The sequence below is a fragment of the Leptodactylus fuscus genome, chromosome 9, assembly GCF_031893055.1.
Source record: "Leptodactylus fuscus isolate aLepFus1 chromosome 9, aLepFus1.hap2, whole genome shotgun sequence".
Lineage (NCBI taxonomy): Eukaryota > Metazoa > Chordata > Amphibia > Anura > Leptodactylidae > Leptodactylus > Leptodactylus fuscus.
The window spans coordinates 63,481,790-63,500,700 of record NC_134273.1 but is presented as its reverse complement, the minus strand read 5'-3'; the positions used below and the strand labels follow the sequence as shown (position 1 = coordinate 63,500,700).

The following is an 18,911-nucleotide window of genomic DNA, read 5'->3' as shown; positions in this document are numbered from 1 at the left end:
CTTGTAGCCCGCCTCTTGGTATTTACAAGCCATAGAGCTCTTATGGGTGAGCTCCAAGATCCTAGCACAGTCCGCATCCGAAAAATACAGGTTGAGATCTGTTTCCCACCTGGACAGAAAGGGGAGCCTGTGGTCCGGAGAGGGGGAAACCAGCAACGTGTAAAACTCCGATAGGGAATGACGTAAGAGACCAGAGCCAGTACAGGCCTTCTTGAAGCCCGTGAGGGGCTTATCAAAGCCACTGGAGCCAGGCAGTGAAGAGAGGAAATGGGAGAGCTGTAGACCTCTCCAGGGGTTCAGAGGGGGGAGGTCTAGGCCCACGCGTAGGTCCCCAAGAGAGCACCACAAACCACCCGAACGAAAATGCAGGACCCTCTGCAATCCCACATCAAACCAGGTCCGGAATGGACCCCGGGAGAGCGCAGCTGGGAAGGCAGGATTGCCTAGGATAGGAAAGAGGAGACGGGGAGGGAGAGAGGCAATCCTTCCAAAAAAGCGACCTACATACCTTAAGGGTGGGCCCAATCGTGGGATGGGAGTTCACCAAAGGGGAAGTGACTGAGTCCAGCCAGGGGAGCAAATGGAGCGGAAGGTTTGAAAAGCAGCCCTCCAAGGAGATCCAGTGCTTGAAGTTATATAGCAACTTGAAGAAACTAAGGGGAACATGGATCGGCAGAGTCTGCAACAGGTAAAGGAAGCGCGGCATTACATTAATTTTATATATGGTGCAGTGGCCAAACCAGGTATAGGTACCCCTAGACCACCATTTCAGATCCGAGCGAACAGTTCGAAGCAGAGGCAGGTAATTTAATGGCCGATCGAGACCAGCGGAAGGGAAAAGCATGAGCAAGCGCAGGCTGAAGCCCCGGTGGAAGGGAAACGTCCAGCGCCTCAGACTTCTGGAAATTAATGTTAAAGTTAGTAAGATGATGAAATACATACAGCTCAGACATCAGGATGGGGAGAGAGGTGACCGGGTCACGCAGGAAAAACAAAAGGTCGTCCGCATAAGCCACAATCTTGAGATGATTTTTCCCCATCTCAAGGCCCAACAAGTCGGGGTTGGCCCTAAGTTTCGTAAGCAGGGGTTCAAGGGTAAGAACAAAAATCAAAGGGGAGAGGGGGCAGCCCTGACGCGTACCATTACTAATCGGGAAGGGGGAAGACAAGATCCCATTGACCCTAGTAGACGCCGAAGGATTGGAGTACAACGAGGAGATCCAGGATTTCTTAACCAGGCCAAGGCCGACATGATCCAGGACCTCAAAAAGGAAAGGCCACCCAACCCGGTCGAATGCCTTCTCCGCATCAGTGGAGAGAAGGCAGAGCGGGAGATTTCGGGAACGGGCAAAATGTACAACATTAATAACTTTCACTGTATTATCTCTAGCCTCTCGAGAGTTGTCTAGGATATTTCACCAGATTTCTGTACTAACCTATGTGATTTGGTAGCCTATGTGTTAATCCAGGTTACAAACTATGTGCCAAATTTCATCCAAATCCGTTTCATCCAAACTTTCACATTTCTAATATTAGTAGGATAATATGGCAGCAGAACACGCTAAAGTGAGCAGTCACTCATTTCTATTAGGCTGGTAAGGTTTGTAGGAATTTATTCAACACTAGTAGAATACCCGCGGCTTCGCTCGCGTAAAATATGTTAAATAGAGATGAGCGAGTAGTGTTCAATTGAGTAGGTGTTCGATCGAATACTACGGTATTCAAAATACTCGTACTCAATCGAACACTACTAGCTGTTTGAAATTTAAGGTTCGATGCTATACATTCTGCCAATCAACGCTGGTTCTTCTCTTACCTTTAGAAGTCTTCTCCGTGCAGTGTCCCCGCGGCGTCTTCTGGCTGGAATTCACTCTGCCTAGGCATCCAGCCTAGGTAGAGCCGACTGAGCATGCGCGGGCATGCCCTCGCATGCGCAGTCGGCTCTGCTCAGGCATCGGGCCGGGCAGAGCCGACTGCGCATGTCCGTGCATGACCGCGCATGCGCAGTCGGCTCTGCCTAGGCCCCGATGCCTAGGCAGAGTGAATTCCAGCCGGAAGAAGACGCAGGGACGCTGCGCCGGAAGAAGACTTCAAGGAGAATCCAGCCCGACCGTCACTCGAGGACTTGGTAAGTATAATTTTATCGAATTTTGCGTACCCCTGAAACGAGCATTTCCCCCCATAGACTATAATGGGGTTCTAAATCCTTTCGAACAGTCAAACAGTGTGCGGCTGTTCGAATCGGATTTTGAACCTCGGACATTTTAGTGTTCGCTCATCTCTAATGTTAAATTGTTGGTTATGCTAGCTAAAGTAAAATTTTCAGTGTCACACTGAAATTGATATTTTCAGAGTGCTACAGTAAATTTTATTTTGCATTTGTTTTTGCATTTTACTAATTTGTCGTGGCAATGATGTGAACAACAACTTTTTCTTTAATTTCAATGTTTTTATTGATTTTATATATTCAATACTTATTATGTAGTATAAACTATTACAACTATTTTTGGAACTATTTTTTTTTATCAAAAATTAAAATGTATGCCCCTTACACAAACATATAAAACGTTTACACAACATAGTACAACCCTTCCCCCTCCCTCCAGTGTAATCTATAAGTAGTTCACAGACAAAAGAGTAACATTGGTTTACAGTTACACAACTATCTATTGTAGTTGCTTTTTGGTAACAATGTTTCTGGTTTTACCTTCAGGTGTATACCTGTATATGAAAAGATTTTTGCGGTTACCCACTCTAGAGCAAGCAACGTACAACTGTCCATGTGAAAAACATGGGCTCTCCAAATTAATGCCGGCTACTTTAAGTGATTGACCTTGTGCTTTATTTAGGATAAGTTCACAGTAGTAGTGACAAACCATTTCTGAAAATGGGGAAATGGATCGTCGCTGTGGTGGTATATGGTAACTATACATTTTTGATTACTAATGTTATTTAGAAAGTAGGAGGGTGTTTAGACAAGTATAAGAAATTCAAGTTATCCCGAGCCCCTTAAAATTACCTTATGAATACAACCTAATTTTTCATAACTGACTATATTTGTCACTTCAAACTGTGAAATTCTCTGCTTTTCATACAGCTATATCACCCAAGACAAATAAGTTTGGAAGATACTTGGGGATACTTGGATTTAAAGGGATCCTATCATACAAACACATTTTTTTTCTTAGTAACACATCGGAATAGCCTTAAGAAAGGCTATTCGTCTCCTACCTTTCGTTGTCTTCTCCGTACCACCGTTCCGTAGGAATCCCGGTTCTTGTCGGTATGTAAATTAGTTCTCTTGCAGCACTGGGGGCGTCCCCAATGCTGCTAGAGAACTCTCTCCAGCGCCGCCTCCATCTTCATCAGGAACGTCCTCTTCATGCTCTTCTTCCAGCGCAGGTCTCAGACTTCTAGGCCTCGGGCAGAGCAGACTGCGCATGCCCACAGCCCACGAGAAAATGGCCGCTTACAATAGCCTTTCTTAAGGCTATTCCGCTGTGTTACTAAGAAGAAAATGTGTTTGTATGATAGGATCCCTTTAAGGTGTGATTCACACAAAATCCTCATATTTTCCAAACCACACCACATATATATATATATATATATATATATATATATATATATATATATATATATAACATCAAGTCTACTTTGCTAATAGATATTTGTTTCTATTCCTGTAGATCATGATTCTCATTCACTGTAGTTAAAATGATCTGTCAATACCGATCTTATGGCGATTGATATACTGGAATACTGTTTGTGGCTACACTGTATCATTAGCTTTGATGGATCTGATATGTGTTTTAGTTCCTATACAGGTATACTATTCTCCTTTTCTAGGACAACTCTTGGGTACTAAATTCTACACATGAACACAATGTTTGCTGTATTCTGCGTTTCTGTCTGATCCTTCAGGGCTTCTGTGAGAAGTTGGATTTAAGCAGTCACACAAATTACATTATGACCTGAGTATCTCATTCATCAGTTTACATTATCTGCTATTACCTGTCTTGGAGCAGGCTGGATAGTCCAGTACACCTCTGTTACATCGTATCATTAGCTTTGATGGATCTGATATTGTATATCCAGAAACACATTCAAACTGGACATCCTCATTGTCTTCATAATGCAGCGCTCCGTTATACTTTAGTGTGATATTGTTTTTTCTCATTACATTCTCCTGTATAGTGCATGACTCTGTAACAAAATACATAAAAATAATTTATGAATCAACATACTCTGTAAGCAGGCAGTGTCTATTCTCTATTGCACAGTTTAGTGGTATAAACTGTTTTGATGCCATACTTGTGTTAATTATTATGACTTTTTAAGCCTCTCATAAATTTTTTTAAAGTGGCGAAGCAAGTGCATGTATGGAGATGGTTGTGGAAGGTAGGTGGGGATTAGCAGCAGGGGAGGAGCCTCTCATGGACCAACAGATTAGAACTTGTGTCTTAAACTACACGAATATTAGTGCAGGCAGTGGTGTAACTACCGGGGTAGTGGCTGCAACAGGGCCGGGGACATTAAGGGACTCCGTGACAGCTGCTACTGCTGCGTTTTTGTTAGTTTTTTTTAATAGCCCGCTACCGGCTGGAGTTACTCCAGCCAGTAATGGGCCCCATTTACTTACCTCTCCGGACAGGCTTCAGGCCTACTAGTGTGATGTCCCTGACCGGGGCCTGCATCTATATGCATTGTGACATCCCGTACATCATTGAGGATGGCTGACATCAGTGGGGAGTGCAGGGGAGCTGGGGATAGGTAAGTAACAGTGTTTTTTATGTTTGTATCCCCCCTTTGGGTCTGAAAAGACCCCAGAGTATAATAATTGTTCATGGATGTCCACAATGGGACATAATACTGTGTGCAGGGGCCACTATGGGGCATAATACTGTGTGTAAAGGGGCCATTATGCGGCATAATACTGTGTGCAGGGGCAACTATGGGGCATAATCGTGTGGGAGGGATGCCGGTCGGGGTCTTTGGCCCATGTCAAAAGTTCACCAAGGGGTCCGCCATTCCTAGTTATGCCACTGAGTGCAGATCTATGTCTGGTCATAGCAGGCATATATCTTTATTTCTGTGCATAATGCAGAAAATGTATTGACAGGCATCCATCGCTTAATAAATATGGCACAATATACTATGCGTTCACACAAAATACATTATAACCTGTGTATCTCATTCATCACAGTTTACATTATCTACTGATACCTGTCTTGGAGCAGGCTGGATATTCCAGTACACCTCTGTTACATCGTATCATTAGCTTTGATGGATCTGATATTGTATATCCAGAAACACATTCAAACTGGACATCCTCATTGTCTCTATAATGCAGCGCTTCATTATATATTAGTTGGATATTGTGTTTTCTCAGCTCATTCTCCTGTACAGTGCACCACTCTGTGCCAAAATACATAAAAATAATTCATGAATCAGCATACTCTGTAAGCAGGCAGTGTCTATTATGGGGGTTTACACAATTTAGTGGAGTAAACTCTTTTGATGCAATACTTGTGCTAATATTTCAGACTTTTTAAGCTTCCCATCACTTTTTAAAGTGTGAAGGCAAGTGTGTGTATGGAGATGGTTGTGGAAGGTGGGTGGAGATTAGCGGCAGGGGAGGAGCCTCTCATGGACCAACAGGTTTACTATAACTTGTGCCAGAAACTGTGACAGATATTAGTGCAGACATATGCCTGGTCATAGCAGACATAGATCTTTGTTTCTAAAATATGGATAACTAAAATGCAGAACATGTATTGACAGGCCTCATCTCTTAATAAGCACGGCACAATATACTCTGCAATTACACAAATTACATTATGACCTGTGTATCTCATTCATCACAGTTTACATTATCTGCTGTTACCTGTATAGTAGCAGGTTGGATATTCCAGTACACCTCTGTTACATCGTATCATCAGCTTTGATGGATCTGATATTGTATATCCAGAAACACATTCAAACTGGACATTCTCATTGTCTCCATAATGCAGCACTCCGTTATACATTAGTTGGATATTGTGTTTTCTCAGGTCATTCTCCTGTACAGTGCACGACTCTGTGCCAAAATACATAAAAAATAATTTAAGAATCAATATGTAAGTCAGACAACTTTTTCTGTAAGCATGCAGTGTCTATAGGAAAGTCTATGAGGGGAAATTGCCAAACCATTTTCACATGCCATATTTCTGCTAAAATTTGAGACCTTTGCTCCTTCCCCTCCTCACAGCCTCCAGCATCTTCCTGCTCACTCTGCTGTTCAGGGTCACCTGAATCAAACTTTTCCCCTTGTGAATCCGTGCCTGTGTTGTCGTGACATTGGCGTTTTTGTCAATATGGAAATGAGCTCTTTAGAGTAATAGGGTCATTGCAGCTCACCTCTCTGGAACACTTGGTGTCCATTTGCATATTGACATAAATAACAATATCTTGACAATGGAGGCACTACTTCATAAGGAAAAATCACAGATTGAGAAGATCCTAACAGATCTTAACTTGAAGTCTGCTTCACAAGCGCACACTGCCTGAGCAATATAGATTCCTAGCGCTCTAGTTCCTATAAAGCCATGCTTTTCTCATGTCCAGCCTGACCCTTCAGTGCTTCTGGCAGAACCTGGATTTAGGTTGCTAGCAGTCATACAAAATAAGTCATTGAAATTCAAATTACTCCCAAATGACACAAGGGTTACTGTATATAGAAATGAAAATCAACTTTAGCTAGTTTCTGTTCCTCTAGATTATGACCTGTGTATCTCATTCATCACAGTTTATTATCTGCTATTACCTGTCTTGGAGCAGGTTGGATATTCCAGTACACCTCTGTTACATCGTATCATTAGCTTTGATGGATCTGATATTGTATATCCAGAAACACATTCAAACTGGACATCCTCATTGTCTCCATAATGCAGCGCTCTGTTATACATTAGTGTGATATTGTTTTTTCTCATTACATTCTCCTGTACAGTACATGACCCTGTAGCAAAATACATAAAAAATAATTTACGAATTAACATACTCTGTAAGCAGGCAGTGTCTATTGGGGGGGTTGCACAGTTTAGTGGTATAAACTGTTTTGATGCCATACTTGTGTTAATATTTCAGACTTTTTAAGCCTCCCATCGCTTTTTTAAAGTGTCAAGGCAAATGTGTGTATGGAGATGGTTGTGGAAAGTGGGTGGGGATTAGCAGCAGGGGAGGAGCCTCCCATGGACCAACAGACCTACTATAGCTTGGGGGAGGATAGAAGTAGTGACGATTCGGATCCGGAAATGGGGAAACGGAACATCCCACTGGATAATCAGAAAATCTCCCTGGGGCGGTCACATGACTGCCCCAGGAATATGGGTAAATATACATTTTTTATTATGCTATTTAGAAAGTAGGAGGGGGAGGGTGTTTAGATTAGTGTAGGGATTTTAAATTATCCCGAACAACCCCTTTAATAAGTATGGCACAGTTTACTCCAATACACTCTGGTTTCAGACTACCATGTAAAATGCTACTGTAAATAAATCCTCACTGTGTCTTTTTTTTACTTACAGTCAGAAGATTTCTAGTTCTACCAGATTCTGTGATTCTGTTGCCATAAACATCTGATAGATGTACAAATCTCTACAACTAAGGTTCTGTGATCCCATCTGTCACGCTCAGGTTTGCAGAGGTGGCCCAAATTATGGAAACAACAAGTTCACTTACCCTATGTTCACACTAGCGTTTGAGTCTCAATATGAGACTACATCTCCCTACAAGGAGCACTTTCACATCCACCGAAAACACATGTAACTGTTTTTTAATCGGATAGGGTTTCCGTCTTTCGGGTTCCCTAAGATAGAAACCTGAACGCTAATGTGAACCTAACTTTACTTGTGTTCTGTAAGAATCTTTCATAGAGCTTTCAGGGAATGTGTCACCAATTTTTTTCATTTGTTACAACTACATAATGAAATATATCAAATCAGTTTTTATATTCTAACTGATCTAACTAGTGGTTTTATTCTATTTTCTCTACATTATTATAGCGCCTCCCATCTTGCCTCCCATTACATCACCTTTACAAGTTGGAGGTTCCATATTCCATTCTCCTTTTGAAGTACAATAAATCTCTGATGGCCCTATGAGGGTATCTTTTGGATTTTTGCATTTCAAGGTTATCACATGGCCCATAGAAAATTCATCATTAAACACAGAAGACACAACTGTTAAACTGTCATCAGTCACTGGTGGACATAGGCGAGCTGTAATGAAATTAGAAACAGCATAATAACAGGATTATTTTTGTTTTTTCAATTCTCGCTTTCACCTAAAAAGCATGAAATTTAATATATGGCACTTAACTATGGCCTCACCAGTCAACCTATTGTAATCCTGGGGTATCACCAGCAAAGAAATATTATTATATTTGCATCGAACCACAGAATAAGTATAGAAACTCATTTTTCACAAAAAAATTTGGAGTGTTTTCTGCACTTGTAATTATATGTATTTGTGTGTAATATCTATATACTGTATGTGTAATGTCTGTGTTCATATTATACATATGTACATATTACAGATATATATATATATATATATATATATATATATATATATATATATATATACTGTATCTTATAAACATACATGTTTACGTATTTGTGTATGTGTTTATTACATATCAGTACCATACTGTATATGTGTGTGGTTTAGTGTCATGAGGTTCAGTATGTGTGTGGTATAGCAGCATGATTTATGTGATTTGTATAGAAGTACAATATTAGTATAGGAATATATCCTGTAAAGTAATATAGTAATATAAATATATAAAATTATACAATAATATAATATATAGTAATATAGTAATATTGCCTGTAAAGGAATGTCCGTCTCGAACAAAAGGTCAGTGTACACTGGATATGAAACAACTGAGAGTTCATAACAGTAATCTCTGATCTAAATTGGGGGTTATAGTTTTCTTTATGGTTAAAAATATGCATATACATGTTAGTTATAAATGGCTACCTTCACATTGAGGAACATAATTTGTCCAACCATCTGCAGCACATATTCGAGTTTTATGTTTGCTGACCATCCGATACCTGGTTAAAAACAAATCTAGTTAATAGAAGTAGAGGAAGGATATATCCATGAATATATTCCTGCTAAAAAACCTACATACCTCTTATGTATTGTACAATGAGCGCTATATGTCTGGGTTTATATTGTTCTTTTATGACTATATTGCCTTTTCTTAGTAATAGGGCCAGTTAGGTCCGCCTTGTTAAAAACCCAATAAAAACTACTCAGATAAAAATAAGAAAAGATGTCCACCTGCTTATGCCAAGTATATCATATAATGCAAGGCCAACAGGTAATGAGAGAACACAAGATTGGCTTCAATTGGACTCTGTGAAACCAACATCACATTGGTCTACACAATGAGAAAGAATAGATTTTACCTACCCATCCTCACAAGTGTATTCCACCTCTGCTCCAAATACAAACTCTTCTCCCTTTATTAGTTTGAATGTGCCAAAAGCGGCTTCTCCAGGATGGCCACAGGATTTCTCTGTCAGAAGCAGAAAGAACAATTCAGTAGGGACTCAACATCTAGGTGACAGTAAAACAATGATACATCACAGGTATAAGTCAATGCACCAATATAGATGTAGAGTAGATATGTCACAGTAAAATAATGTACAAGCACCGGCCATTTTAGTTAATCTGAGACAAATCTCAAATTAATCAGTTTCGGAGAGGTGGACCGATAAAATAGCAATAATAACAAACGGAGTGTGATGGGCCACATTGACTATAATGGAGTCCGTCAGTTTGAAACTGAAACTGACTGAGCAAAAAGTCCAATGTGCAGAACTTTTTCCTTTGCCAATTTTGAGGCGGACACTGCGACAGACTCTAGAACATACGTGATTCATACCCTGAACTTGCTTCTTTCTTTTTTAAACATGTTTGCATTTGCAATTTTATTTAATAGTTACTAGATAAGGGAGACTTGCCCCAGAAACATCTTGGCTTACAGATCCTAGGGCAATACATTTCCTTGAGTTACTTAATTTTCAGGGTAGAGACACTTGTAGTAGTTCCCCTCTCCGCATAAAATATGCGGAGAGAAAAGCACTGCAAGCAACACTTTTGTTTCTGTATTTTTTTCCCTTTTCAGGTGGAAACTGGGCAAAAACCAAGCAGACCCTTCTCAGGTACCAGCCCGCTGGGGTCCGCAGGTTTCCTAAGGTAACCGCTTTTTTAAGCAGAATAGGCTTCCCCTTGGGGACCTCCCGAACGGAAACCAGAATGCAGGAGTGAACCTAGCATAACTTTTGCTGAGATCATGTGTGGTTTGCAGCCACCCTCTGAGCTATATTTCTGGATCTGCCCTTAGTGCAGTTTTTGGTGAAGTTTCCTAACTTTCTATTTTTTGTTTTCCCCTTTCATCTTACTCATTGTAACCAATACACTTGTGGTTCTGACCAAACGACCAGACGTCATTCAGTGTTTATTACAATAATAACAAGTTTCATGGATTGCACCACTTCCTGACCACAATCTCTCTGTTCTCCATTTAAAGTGATTCAGAATGAAGGTTCACCATAGTTGAAGCTACACTTAGATGTGAATGCTTCATAGTCCGTATTCTGCTGATGGTGCTGAATGAGAGCTGTGCTGTTATTGCGTGGCTATGGACAACTAAGACAGTTTTGCTTTTTGACAATTTTAATAAATCTGCCCTTATGTGTTTATACTCACTTCTGCATCGTTGCGGTGATAAGATCTTCCATTGTCTTTGGACACAAATGGCTTTAATATTCCCACCAATGTATCCAGGGTGACATCTGTAAATTACCATCTGATTATCTGAGTAGGCATCTTCATCCCCGTTATCAAACAGATATGCATTGTCAATTTTTGGTGGTGCTGTGCATTTGGCTATGAAAAAAAAAAAAGAATCAGTAAAAATTAGAATTTTGTCTGGGATATTTCACCAGATTTTGGTACTACTCTTTGCTTCTCAACCATGCCATATGGCATTTATTCATCTACAGAGGAATTTCTTTAAAAGGTTTCTCAGGGGCCACAATATTGATTGTCTAATTCTTAGAAAAAGCTATCAATATTGGATCAACGCCCACCTCTAACATAATTGCCGACTGTCCTGAATATCCTAGGACAGTCCCAATTTTCTTTATATGATCCTGACAAGTTTGAGTCTATCCCAGCCCAAAATGGGGTTGTGTATACATAAACCCTGCCCCTATTCTAGCCTGGTTTGGGGCAGGCCTGGGGGGGCAATTATAAATGCAGTGTATGATTCATCCCTTTATGAACAGACTGGGAGCTTTAGCAACCCCTTTAACAATGCCATTAGTGGGGTTCCAGTACCTGGGACCTCCAGTATCAGTTGTTTGAATGAACCGTGGTATCTGTGTAAGCGCCGTGACTCCTTCTCTGCTTATATAGTATCATACATTTCATGGCGGCCTCGTCCTACTCACATCTACATTATGTGACAAGGCTGGAATTACATCACATAATCACTATAAACAGACAGCGTGTGATATGAACAGGTGCCAGGGCCTTTTCATACAGCTGATCAGTGGGGAATCACTGATCTCTTATTTATGATCTATTTTGAGGATAGATCATCAATAAATATGAGGTGGAAAACTCCTTAAGGCCGAGGAAACCTCTGCGGACTTTCTTTGAAAAATCGCTGTGGAAAAAAAATGTGATTCGTTACCGTTTCTCCTGCAGAACTGTTTTGCTACAGCCCACTATGTGAAGCCTTATATTAATAACCTCCCACCCTTGTATTCATAATGCCCCCTAATAGCCCTTATATAAGTGACCCTCCTTATGGTTACAATGCCTCCTTATATAACTGACACCCCATTGTCATAATCTTCCTAATGAATCTACCCTTATTGTTATTATTCCCCCTCCTAACGAACCCCCTTATACTAATAAAATACGCACAACTGCACTAAAAAAAAGTTATAATCTGCAATCCTTTGGTAAAAGGTAAAAGCCACTGCTTCATTCTCTTCTGGACCCATGCTCTATGAGCAGGGTTCACACAGAGAATGTCTGCGCCTCAGCACAGGAGGCTGTGCCAAGAGCAGGCATGTTCTTTTTTTATGTAGATTGTGAGCCCCACATAGAGCTTTTTTTTTTTTCCCTATCAGTATGTCTTTTTCGAATATGGGATGGAAATCCATGCAAACACGGGGAGAACATACAAACTCCTTGCAGATGGTTTTTTGCCCTTGGTGGGATTTGAACACCAAGACTCCAGCGCTGCAAGGCTGCAGTGCTAACCACTGAGCTACCGTGTGGCCCCAAGCAGACATGTGTTCTGTCTGGTCTCGGTGTCTTGTAAACCGCAGGCCTGTAGTGGCAGGCGGTTTACAAGACATTTAGTTGCTAGATGGGTTTTAACTAGATTGCTGTCTGCAGACATCAATCTAGTTAAAAGTAAAATCTGTATGTAATGGAATTGTTATAGGAGCAATTCCCCAGTAGCTGTTGGTGAAACATGGGAACATGACAAGACAGTGATCCCTATGCTTAACCTACTGCTACCCCTACCTGCTTGCCTCACTGCCCTAGGCAGCAGAGGACATCTGGTCGACAAGCCCATCCTAGATATGTGATGACACAGAACACAGAGAAGACAAACAACACAGAAAAGAAGTCAGCAAGCCAAGGGTCAAAGCCAGAGAGACAAAGCAGTACAAAATCGTAATTCAAAAGAATAGTCACAAGGGAAGCCAAAGGTCAGTAATACAATAGTAGCAGAAGAGGAGCTAGAAAGTCTAAGGATAGAGTCACAATAGCCCGAAAGCTTGTGTGGGCTGATGACCTGTATTTAGGAAGCCCTGGACCCGCCTTAGACTTGACTGGTAGACAGGCTGTCAATAACACAGGCAAGGCTAGAATTAACCATTTGATGAACCAAGGGAAACAAGGTGCAGGAGATGGGTGTGGTGAAAATTCAACCACAGAGGACAAACAACAGAGCAGTGTTCACACAGTGCAACGAAAAACACTAAGCCAAGAATCAAACTGAACATGTCTCCTGCGTCGCAATGTGTGAGCGGAGGGTTGGCGCAGAGGCCCAAACACACAGAGACGCTACGCTGTATTAATGGTAGGCCACACAGAGTCAGTGGGCCTGAGCAGCCACCCCCTCCGACCCGAACTTCCCCCCACCCCTTCCCCAGGGTAGCTACGCCTCTGGTCCCATTTATAGATTTTGGATCAAGGGCTAGGAGCTTCAAGTTACATCTCTGACTTCTAATGTAGCTTTTCATAGGTGAACCCTCCCTTAGAGAATTTTATACGCTGCAAATTGTTACTGTACTCTTCTGACTGGAATTTCTCCTTTGTGCAAGAGAAAAATCCAGTAATAAAGCAAGAGACTATCAATGTATTTCACTTCTATTGTGCAACAGATACAGCCAAAATTGCATAACTTAGCATGAAACTCTCAGACATATTTTCTTATAATTATAGTCTAAGTTTCCAAGAAGCCTTGTTTCATCATCTTATCCTGTTATTTCTGTGGATTGTCTTATTATCATACTAAAGCACTGGCTTATTGTTGTAGGTCTGTCTTGGGTCATCTCTAGGATGATTTTGCAGAAATACCTCTTCTCTAGATAGATTTTCCCTGTAGGAGTCAATGCCGTTAGTTTAGTTTTATGTGGCAGCCATTGAAAGAAATTAGTAATGGGGAGTTAACACTACCGTTACCAAAGTCCGTTGCTGTCTTCCATCATAGGAAGTACTTTATTTTCCGTTACATAAGTTATTTACATTAGTGTCAATGGGAACAGAAACAGAATCAATCTGTGACCGTTCTCTGTGACAGCTATGACGGAAGACAGCAACAGACTTTAGTAATAGTAATGTGAACATACGTGAATGCACAGTGGACGTTGCAAAGTGAATACTTAAGCTGTGCAGAGTACATTGCTAACACCTAATTCCCTACTTTTGAGGGGTGCCGATATGTATAATCTGCAGCACAGGGTCTTGCCAGTGACCTCAGGCTGCATGGAGCCCCATGTTACCTTGTTGATCCTGCATCAGCTGACTTCCTTTATAGACTGCAAGACACATGCATGCTGTGTCTTAGAAGTCTATAGTACTGAACCAGTGATCACTGTAAAAGGTAAAACGCAATGCCAGAATTGATTAAAAAAAACAAAACAAAAACAAAACCGCAAGAAAGAGTTAATAAAATGTATTCAATAAGTTGTAGGCACCCAAAAATGGTGTCGTTCGTGTTGTTACAAAATGCATCTCAGGGTGCATTCACACTGAGTAAACGCTAGCTTATTTTGTAGAGTAAAATTACACTTGTAAATTTTGCTATCCCATTGACTTCAATGATATTTTTTTACAAGTGTAAAAATACGCCTGTAAAAAATACGCCTGTAAAAAATACGCCTGTAAAAATACGCCTGTAAAATGTCATTGAAGTCAATGGGATAGCAAAATTTACAAGTGTAATTTTACTCTACAAAATAAGCTAGCGTTTACTCAGTGTGAATGCACCCTCACCCTGCAAATAACAAGCCCTTATATGGCCACATCACCAGAAAAATTAAGAAAATATAGCATTTAGTAATGTGAAGACAAAACCCCCCAAAATCACCAAATCATTAGAACACAACTGGCTGCGGTAGGAAAGGAATGTATAAGCTGTGCGAGCGGATATCAGGGGACACCTCATATTTAGCGCTTATGAGGGACAATAAACCAGAAGTGACCCCCAAAGTGCCCCCCCCCCAAATAGGAACTACTGGTGAGATAGAAGGGAATTTAGCGTTCCCAGTGTACTCCGCACAGTTTACAAATTCACTTAATGGCACCAATATCTCCAGCCCCTGAATTCAGCGCACTGTTGGCTTTCTAGCAGTATATAAAACTGCATGTGCCCGAGGACATGTAAGATACTCTTTAAATGGGGCGTTATACTATGTGGTAGCCAGGAAAGGGGGGACCCAAGTCAAAAATATGCTATGGGGCCGAGTCTTTGCTAGTTAAGTCCCTGTATATATTTATAATATCCTGTCTGTGTATATATTTATATATGTATCTGTGGGAGGAACCACTCAGTCTCTGTACTGCGCACTTCCAGTCTCTATATTGAATGTTCATTGCACCGTTAACAGAATCAGGTTTTGTTCACATAGTGGAATCTGGCGCTGATTTTGCAGTGGATTTCGCCCCCAAATCAGCAGCAGATTCTTCCCTCATTCTGACTCCCATTGAAAACAATTAATGCAGGATGCTGGAAAATAAAAAGTGTCCTGCCGGATCTTGCTGTGGATTCTGCAGCTGATTCGAAGGTCGCAGCTTGAGATTCCCCACTGTTTAGACTCATTTATTTGGGCCTAATCAGAGGTGGAAAGCAGCAAGAGGTTTTATCTACTTGTATGGAATTAACTGCATTACTCTCCACTCCAGTCGGTCCTCCTCCGCAAAAAGAAACACTGTTTTGTGCATGGGTTGCTCCAAAAGGGGTCCAATGAGGCTCTGTCACCCAAGGGCCCACAAAAACCTGGAGCCAGCCCTGCCCTACATACATACTATTATGCCCCATAGTGACCCCTGCACACAGTAATTATGCCCCATAGTGGCCCCTGCATACAGTATTGTGCCTCACATTAGACCATAGAGTACAATGATCGGAGATCTGGGGAGGTTACAAACATAAAAAATCAATATATCAAAAATAGAAATCTCGTTGTCACTCACCATATGAAACCAAGAAGTCTTCGGGGTGTGCAATCCGTGCTCCGGGACTCAGCGGAGCTTGATAATATACATCAAGAAAGAAGGAAGTACGTTTCCACAGCCCGGCTTCTTAAAATTTAACTTTTAATCCATAAAGTTTTAAAATATAATGTGCAAAAAAGATAGAAAATACATACAAAAAGTGAGGATTTAGTTGAGGATTGAATTATGCTAAGACTAAGAGATTTATAATCTTGAAACGCGTCAGTTACGTTATTTTAAACCTTACTATTTTCACTTTTTGTATGTATTTTCTACCTTTTTTGCACATTATATTTTAAAACTTTATGGATTAAAAGTTAAATTTTAAGAAGCTGGGCTGTGGAAATGTACTTCCTTCTTTCTTGATGTATAAAAAAATCAATGTTACTTACCTCTCAGATTACCTCATAGATTGTAAGCTCTCTTGAGCAGGGCCCTCAGTCCCATTGTGTGAAATGAAGTTCTTTGTTATGTATCTGTCTGTATCTGAACCCTACAAATTGTACAGCGCTGCGGAATATGTTGGCGCTATATAAATAAAATGTATTATTATTATTAGTATTACCTCTCCCAGGTTTCAGCGCATTCCTCGCTGCTTTTGGCCCTCTTCAATGTTGGTACAGACGTCACGCAAGCCAGGCTGGCATCGTGACGCATAATGACACCTGGGATGTCACCAAGAGGCCCGAAGACAGCCTGAAAATGTCGGAGCACAGGAACACTGTTTTTTCATGTTCACTCACCTCCCCTGAGCATCCGATCATTATACTTTGGGGTCTGAAAAGATACCAGAGTATAATTATAGCAGTGTTTGTTCAGGTTCACGTGCCCGTAACCTCACTTACTGATCGCCGCTCCTGCTCACAGCTGTCTCTGCTTCCCCTTCTGCCCTCCAGGGGGCCCCAGCGACATGATATGGGACGCAGAAGGGAAAACGGAGGCCGCCACGAGCAGGAGCGGGAATCTGTAAGTACATAGGGCCCGTTACCTGCTGGGGTTACTAAAGCAGGTAACGGCCTATTTAAGAAAAAAAAAACCTAAGGTCCCAGGCCCTGTGGCAGCCGCTACCGCAGCTACCCCGGTATTTATGCCACTGCATCTTTGCCTAGAGTTTCACTTTAAAGCATACCTTCAATTCTATAAGAACATGTATGTTAGAGGTGGCATGTAAGTGAGTGTGAAAGAGGCAACTACAGGGGATGCTCTGCTGGGTCTCATCATTTCTAATAATGTAGGATTTGTTAGAAATGTCACTGTTGGAGAAAACCGTCCTATCTTCACAGCGATGGTCATGAGAAGTCTCATCCAAAATAGGTATCCAAAAGTTTTAACCCATTTTTTCCCTGCATTCTCCTAAACTGTATTTAATGAGGGTTGAGTGCAGACTTATCTCCTATCTACAGCTGTTGCACGGGCAGGGAGCCAAACAGGGGAAAATGAGTTACACTGGGGAATGCATGTGTTCCTGTGGATATGGGATAAATATCATTAATGGGAAAACCCTGTCAACATGCAATATGTTCCCACCGCATTGCTTCATAGCATTACCCAAGTGCACAAGACATTTTTGGATCAGCGTGAAAAAAACAGCACTTTATAATGTACACCATGTATGAATGAGATTCCATTTTGTAGATTGAGTTTTCCCCTACAAGTACCTGAATTGTGATTTCTAGAGTTTCGATGCTAAAATCATAAGCCCAAGGTAGATCAACATGTATAAAGATGGAAATAATGTATATGTGCGTGCACACACACACACACGCACACACGCACACACACACCACTAGTGTATCATACAAAGTACTGAATTCACACCTAGTTGTTCTGCACTTTATACCTCTTGATAAACAAGCAATGATGTAAAAACAATTCAATCTCAGTATTTCTCACGTTCCTTATTCCCCCAAGAGCAGTCCAAGTAAAGCACATTATACAATCACATCTGGTTTAGCTTAAGAAACTTTTTTTTCCTCTAGATCTTAGGTTGTGCAATTGTAAGATTAACCCTTATTTCTGCAAGAGGAAGACTTGGACTGATAAAAAAAAAAACTTGTAAAGGACTATACTGCACTTTGAATTCTGGTGGATCCAGACAAGTAGACAAGCACCTTAACCCTGGAACATGTGCAACACTGACATCATTGTGTCGTTAGAAATATGCACTCACCCATGTAAAGGAGCCATATACACAGTACTGGACTGGGGATTTCAGTATGCAACTACAGAGAGAGGTAGACTGGCACTAGTCATAATCTACAATGCCCTGTTACCTCATGTACTGGAGACTTGTCCGTGGACCCGATGTTTACAGTGCACAGTGTTACTCAGCAATGAATCCTTACAACAGAAGAAATCAACATCTCAGCCCTCACCGACCCTGTTTTATTGTGTTGTTTCATGCTTGTAACATAGGATTCACAAGACATTGGGCGATGCCCACTCCATGACATGAAGTTATCATTATAAGGTTTGTAGTAACCTGCTTAACCTACATCATAATATACAAACATTGTAAGACATATTGTAATCTTACCTGCATCAGATGGCATGGCAGCATAAAACCATAACGTAAGGGATATCACAGCAATGATGTGGTCCAGGCTTGGCATCCTGGTAAGATTATTAAGAAGAACTTCTTGTTAGAATGTCAGTTAAGTGTAAGATCACGGACTCCTTCAGCCTTTTAATATCTGCTACAAGTTCTCTTTTTTCCTTGATTTTGCAATCCTAGCTTTGTTAGCTTATTTTAGCTCTATCTCTTAGCTTTGCTTGTCTGCGGAGTGTTCCTGTTTCTAGGATCCAAAAGCTTTAGGTAGTTTTATTTTGTGGGATCTACGTCTGCGACCAGACAGTAACTCTTTGTATGTGTGTGTCTTGAGAAATATGATTTCCTGTTTTCTAGTTTATCCTGTACTAGTGGTAATCTTTGGATTAACACTGCGGTCGCAAGTCTGTCCTCCCTTTGCTGAACTGGCCAGCTGCGTCATAAAATTTATTCCAGGAATGTATTATTTAGCATTCATTGTAATGTACAACAATGATATATTGCTTTACAGAAATATATAGAGATCTTGTGTCTATCACAGGGGATGAGCTCTCCATATTCA

At 41.0% G+C, this 18,911-nt stretch overlaps 1 protein-coding gene across 3 annotated transcripts in view; it reads right to left on the bottom strand.

The window, feature by feature from the left end:
- LOC142218517 (complement factor H-like) overlaps nt 1–18,686 on the bottom strand; it is a 32,974-nt gene extending 14,288 nt beyond the window's left edge. Inside the window, exons 1-9 of one of the 3 annotated variants that reach the window (XM_075287282.1) lie at nt 18,338–18,686; nt 10,762–10,941; nt 9,460–9,565; nt 9,019–9,095; nt 8,070–8,255; nt 6,803–6,994; nt 5,885–6,076; nt 5,224–5,415; nt 4,012–4,203 (exon numbers count right to left, since the gene is read on the bottom strand). In XM_075287282.1, the coding sequence (XP_075143383.1) occupies nt 4,012–4,203; nt 5,224–5,415; nt 5,885–6,076; nt 6,803–6,994; nt 8,070–8,255; nt 9,019–9,095; nt 9,460–9,565; nt 10,762–10,941; nt 18,338–18,413 (1,393 nt within the window). In that variant the 5' untranslated portion in view covers nt 18,414–18,686. The remainder of the gene's footprint in view (nt 1–4,011; nt 4,204–5,223; nt 5,416–5,884; nt 6,077–6,802; nt 6,995–8,069; nt 8,256–9,018; nt 9,096–9,459; nt 9,566–10,761; nt 10,942–18,337) is intronic. The other 2 variants (XM_075287283.1, XM_075287284.1) reach the window with 2 other exon arrangements.
- Nucleotides 18,687–18,911: the final 225 nt, after the last annotated feature.